The sequence below is a fragment of the Cynoglossus semilaevis genome, chromosome 17 (assembly GCF_000523025.1).
Source record: "Cynoglossus semilaevis isolate Cse_v1.0 chromosome 17, Cse_v1.0, whole genome shotgun sequence".
Lineage (NCBI taxonomy): Eukaryota > Metazoa > Chordata > Actinopteri > Pleuronectiformes > Cynoglossidae > Cynoglossus > Cynoglossus semilaevis.
In genome coordinates, this window is record NC_024323.1 from 8,917,181 (window position 1) to 8,923,433 (window position 6,253).

Here is a 6,253-nt window from a genome sequence, read left to right on the forward strand (position 1 = left end):
TTCTCGCTGCAGACTGACAGAGATGAAAAGCTGGCTCTTGATCAAAACACCCCACCCACCATCATTGCCTGGTATCATCCCCACATGCTCTTTCCATCCTTTTTTTTTTTTTACTCCGCCTTGTTATATTTTTCCTCTCCCCTCTTCCCTCCCCCCCCACGCTCCCCTTATTTTCCAGCGCCCCCCTGCTGTGCCAGATCTCTCCGTCTCTCACTCAGTTCACCTCTCATCTCCTTCAAGCTCCCTTTTCCATTCTCATCTCTCCTCTCCTCATCCACGCTGTCTTCTCTCTCTCTCACTCTCTCTCTCTCTCTCTCTCACCTCTTCTCTTCTCCCACTCACCCAAACTCCCACGTCTGAGTAGCAGAAATAGAGTGTTAGAAAAGAGAGCGAGACACTCAGAGAGAACGTTGTTAGCGGGCTGTCATCAGCTCAGGGATCTGAAGTCTGTGTGTGTTAGTCTGCGCTGTGCCAATTTACGCTCAGCGGCCTAATCAAAGGAAGACACACACACACACACACACACACACACACATGCACACACACACATGCACCCATCTTTCCCATGGGACCCCTTTAGTGTTTTTTTCCTTCTGCTGCTGCCTGTGTTCAACTGTGTGCACAAATATCGATGACATTGCAAACATGCTGCTTTTAGAATGACACACACACACAGACACACACACACACACACCAGTCACAGTGTGTGTGTGCCAATCAGTGATTGACATTAAAAGCAACACATACTAAAGAAGAGCAACGAGAGACAGGGGAAGACGGGGGAGAAAAGAGGTGAGACTGAGGGTGTAAACAAATTAGTAACCTCGGGAAGGTAACCAGAGAGAGAGAGAGATGAAAGGGGAACATCAGTAAGGAAGAGGAAGACAGGAAGAGGAAGACCTGGAGAAGAAGGCAGAGAGCCAAAGACGCTGGTCTGAGTCCAGGGCATAAAGCTGAAGAGCTGACAGTTCAAAGACGGGCAGTGTGGGAATGAGAGAGGCGCAGGGGCTGCGGTGAAGGATGGGGGGGGGCACTGGGCTAATACCACAGCAGCACAATTAATAGGCGTTCCTGCTGTGTCTTTCACACTGAAGCAACTTCACTGGTCAGAATCATCCATCTCTCCGCCGCCGCACACCGCAGCCAGCTCACTTTCATGTCTGTGCTCTGCACCAAAACTGCACAAACAGCAAATACTGTACAGTAGATACACATGAGCTCAGACTGGTGAGTCTGCACATCAGGCTCTTTCATCACTGAAAGGCACTTTAAATGTTACCGCCCACTTATGTATTTGTTAATCCAGTTTTTAAATTTCACTGTTTTATTCAAATGTGCTGCACTGAAACATTTCATTAATCTCCTATTTTCCTCTAAACAGGATCTGTAAATGTTTCCACTAAACCATCGCGGCTCAGCCAGACAAGGGGAACTGCTGTCTAACAGCCACCTACGCGTAACACAAACACGGTGATGACTAAGGATGGCGAGGCCGCTGGAAGGTTACAGTGACGTAAGAGGAAGACTGTGACAAGGTGGAGCTTGGAGGGAAAAAAGGTTCCACAGGGACCGGCTCATCCGAGAACAAGGCCTGGAAAAAAAACCACCTCTCCTCTGAGGAACTGAGTGGACGGCGGAAGGCGGCGTCACTGTTTAACAGGAGGACAGCCTGCGCTGAGGAGACTGTGTGGCTGTGGGGCCCAGCACAAAGAGGGCTGTTTAAAATGCAGTGTGTGTGTGTCTGTGTGTGGGTGTGTGTGTGTTGTGCCTTTTGAAGGCCTGCTATCATATTCAGACACCTGGTGGACAATGTTAGGGAAGAATCATCCCTCTGGCCAGACAGGCTGGCCAAAAGGGAAGTGACTGTATGTGAGTGTGTGTGTGTGTGTGTGTGTGTGTGTGTGTGCGAGTGTGATAATCACAAACGTGTCATCATTCTGCCATCATACGATCAGTGTGTCTGTAAAGAAGTGCATCTCACCAGATTTAAAACACACCACACGTCCCAACGTGGACGTTCGTACTATCTCAATGTTCGTGTTCAAAACAACCGAGACAAAAAAGAAAACTCTACGTGACGACGGGCCTCACAGGTTCTAAGGAGGGGGAAAAAAAGTAGACATATTTTAATAAAATGCTCTTATCTTCTGAGATGTATTTTGACGTGTATTACGACTACAACATCATGGCACCACCTTTGGTACTGTGTTTGTGTTACTCTGAGATTTAAAAAAAACAAACAAACAAAAAAAAAAAAAAACATAAATCCTGGTTTAGGTAACTAGGTGCACATTCACTATGTACAGTACACGTGGCCATGTTCACCCGACAGGTGGCAGATCGGGGGCTCCGGGGGTCCAACGAGGAGCTGAGTCAAATCACATCTCATCTACTGTGTGTACAGTTCAGAAGTATTACTGTTAACCATCGCCTCGGTGTCGAATAACTCCATCCACCACATCTGTGCAGAGGGATTTCACATTCCACCTGTTTGTGTATCTAAAATGTAGCCTCCATCACTCTGCTGGTCAGCTGACCGTGTCAACTTAAAAGAACATATTTAAGTATTAGAGCATAAAAGTCCATACCAAACGCTCTCTTTTATGAAACTGATTATTTAATGGTGTATATAAGTATTTGATGCTGTTTAAATGTAAGATGTGATGTACTAATATAACTGTGTATAGTATTTCTTAGAGATGTTTATTTTCTATAAAATGGAATATGTTATTGCTTATAAAATGTTATTAAAAGAATCCATTAATTTAAGAAATATGACCTTTTTCGGGGCGGGGGTTGTCACTTGAGTTTGAAGCATGCCGTTTTATTGATTTCATGTCTCTTTGTTTGGAATTGATGACCCAGCATCACTTTGTTTGACATGTTTTTGTAACGCCAATGTTAAATATACCAGCACCTTTCAATGCTGCTCTGACCAACTCATGTCTCTTTTTATCTCACCGAGCATGTGTGCAAACGTGACAACACTTTTTTTGGACTAAGCTCAGCTAGTAAATCTTCAGAAAGATGCTAACAATAAAGACGGATTTGATGTTAGCCAAACCATTAGACTGACTAGGACAGACGCTAGAACAGTGGTTCTCAACGTCTGCAGAGACTGTCTTACAGCAAACAGATAAACGTTAATTATAACTAGCCATTTATAGGCTAATCATTAGTCCAGCTAACAAAGCCCAGTGCCAAAATAGAAACAGCTAAGAGGTGAAAAATTAGAGACTTTAAATAATTATATATAATTATAATTATAATAAATAATTATTGTGAGGATAAGATTGAACAATTAATCCTAATCCCAAATCTGTCTAGTCTGTGGAATGAAACCAGAATATCCCCTTCAAATCAGTAACCTTGTTGCCAAGACTGCTGCTACAGATAAAAAAAAAAAAAGTCAAAACTGACAGAGAGGAGTTTTAGATTTAGCTGGAATATTCAAACACCGACTTCACCACTAGATGATGCAAAGTTCTACAAAAAGTACTTTAAAACAATAGTATTTATCTGACTGACCACATTCCACATCATCACGTGTCCTACCTACTGTAAATACAAATGGACCCAGAATTGAACCATCTTTAATTCAAAGCCAGAGACCACCAAACGGTTTTCATTACAAAATGTTTTAATATTTACATCAGTGTGAAAACCAAGAAAAATGGAGATGAAAACATGTCACGTTGAAGGACGTTAACACGACCTTCGCTCGACACGATTGTGTTGCATTCACCTCAAACTGACGCCTCTCAGTCCTTACCATTAGTGACAAACTATAAAACATTCAGATCCTGAGACAAACATCAAACATCTGCCAATTCATTTATTACAGTTCTTTCTCTACGAGCACTACAAGAGTAAACTGGCTAAACTGACTGGTTCCGTGAACAACCCCTCATTGGAAAACAATGGTCAACTGTTGTATTTTTTTTACTGTGTATTTTTAAAAGCATGTCATTTGCTGTGAAAAGTGAAACAGAAAATTCACATTTAAACCTCTAGCCGTCATCTGACAACGCCACTGTCAGATGCTGCCAAATGTCTGGCTGTCAACGTTGCACGTTACTCGCTAAAAAGGTCGAGTGAAGCAGACGACATGACGCAAATATCACCGTGGCGGTAACTAAATTTTGATGCCTGTTGCCATGACAGCAGAGTAATGTGGATGATTTGGACCTGATCGAAAGTCATAAATGGTAACCCAGAATTTTTTGTTAACTCTGCTTATGCAAAAATACTGCTTAATCAAAGTTCAGACAGATTATAAATACGTTTTAAAATATGTACACGACAAAACACAACAAAAACAGACCTCCGTGAAAATAAAGCCATAATGTTAATTAATATTGAAATCTGCCTCTCAGGGCTAGTGCAGGTACAGATAGAGCTCTGTGCTGTGGGTCACCAGGTCTCAAGTCATCGTGTCACCGACTCGGACAATGTTTAGACGAACCGCAGGGACGATTCCTACAGGACGAGCCCACAATAGGACCAACTCTGGTGCTGTCCTTCAACTCCCACGCCTTACTCTGCAGCCAATCAGAGATAAGACTTGGTGGTAGAAGTAATTAAAAAAACAAATGTAGTAGAAATCTCTTTCATGCTTTTCACACATACACAACACCATTATTTAAGAGGACGTAATGGCACCCCTCTGTGGATAGTCGTTGTACTGCAGATTAATCTTCTGGCGGGGATTTTTGCTCTTTAGAAGGCAAAAAAATAAGAGCTTGAACGTAAGTGCTGCATGATGTAAGATCGGAGATGGAGCGAGGGACTTTTGATGAAAAGGAAACACCAACCAGAGGTTGATTTACACTGAGACGGTGCAGTTGTGTATGTGTAGAAGCAGGTTTGGTTTTATATGTACACTGTCCATGCATGTCTCACAGCCTCCACCCTCTCCTTCCCCTCCCCTGCCCTCCCCTCCCCTCTAGCTGTTGGTGACCGTGGTGCCGCTCCCCAGCTTGATGATCATTTGCTGGCAGTCGTGGAGAGTCCTCTTGTCGCCGAGCTTCTCCAGTGTACGGGCTGCGTCCGCCAGCATGCCCACCCTCTGACCTGGTGCAGACAGGAAGGAGGGGGGGAGGTAACGACACGCCAGCATCACAGCCTCCACCTGCTCACGCTGGCCTGGCCGCATCTCACACTCTTCTGTACACAAAGAGAAAGAAGGGGGGAAAAAAAGAAGAGAAGTAGTAAATGATGACGTAACGGTGCTATTTTGGGAAAGCTGTTTGATGTGATTAGTCATCAGCAGCCAATCAGACGTCAGTATCGTCTGATGGGATTTAGACCAGTGAATAATTGGTGGAAAAACTATGACAAGCGGATTAGAGCCACTGATTAGATCAATTAAGCATCTCTCCAATCACTACAGCCTCTGTTTTTAGCCTCGAATAATCACACAAATAGAACAAACAAATTTGTGATTTAGAAATCTCTTTGTTATCCTGTAACCTACATAACAACCCTTTGTTTTATACTCCTTGACAAATAAAAAATAACAATAACAATTTCCATCAGAAAATTCCGTTGTAGGACAGACAGCAGCTGCACACACACACACACACACACCTGTCTTGGCTCCGGGTGTCGCCCTGCGTCGCAGCGAGCGATCCAGGAGCTGATGTGTTCTGGTGGGACTGGCTCCTGCCATGAGCCTGGCTGTGGCTTCATGCAGGAACAACTGGAATGAGAGGGGAGGGGGGAGGAGGGAGTGAGATAAGAGGTGCCGAGGCAAAGGAAACCCAGAGAGAGGAAGAGGAAAAGGAGGAGGAGCAGAGTGAGTGATGATGATGACTCATACAGAATGTTAAGCTCTACCTGGGAGACACTTTGAAGCTTTGTGAATAACACTGCTAAACAATTGCCCTAAGGTGTATGTGTGTGTGTGTGTGTGAGCGCTTCTGTGAGGATGTGAGAGAGAGATTTTTACATCTGCATCTAATTTCCACATAGAAATCGTGGACAGTCTATAAATATATGCAATGGAAGAATTTTAAAATACGATCTACAACGAGACTGACAACGTGACAACTTATAATATTTCATTTTTCATCAATATTTCATTGTGTTAAAGAACTACCAATACAGACAATAAATCAGTCAGCCATAAAAGTGAAGCAGGTTCAAACACCTGCACATTTGTTATATCTCGCTCATATTTTTGTTTTTGTTTTGCATCATCCTCATTAACAGTGGCCTGCACGGCCCACTGAGCCAACCAGCAGGATAATTA

At 43.6% G+C, this 6,253-nt stretch overlaps 2 protein-coding genes across 2 annotated transcripts in view; one reads left to right on the top strand and one right to left on the bottom strand.

Moving 5' to 3' along the window:
- The window catches only part of rai1 (retinoic acid induced 1), a 48,803-nt gene extending 46,543 nt beyond the window's left edge, over nucleotides 1-2,260 (top strand). The window contains exon 6 of the mRNA XM_008329937.2: nucleotides 1,382-2,260. Coding sequence (XP_008328159.1) covers nucleotides 1,382-1,390 — 9 coding nt within the window. The 3' untranslated portion in view covers nucleotides 1,391-2,260. The remainder of the gene's footprint in view (nucleotides 1-1,381) is intronic.
- Nucleotides 2,261-3,622: 1,362 nt separating this feature from the next.
- srebf1 (sterol regulatory element binding transcription factor 1) overlaps nucleotides 3,623-6,253 on the bottom strand; it is a 12,765-nt gene continuing 10,134 nt past the window's right edge. Inside the window, exons 18-19 of the mRNA XM_008329935.3 lie at nucleotides 5,590-5,701; nucleotides 3,623-5,166 (exon numbers count right to left, since the gene is read on the bottom strand). Coding sequence (XP_008328157.1) covers nucleotides 4,946-5,166; nucleotides 5,590-5,701 — 333 coding nt within the window. The 3' untranslated portion in view covers nucleotides 3,623-4,945. The remainder of the gene's footprint in view (nucleotides 5,167-5,589; nucleotides 5,702-6,253) is intronic.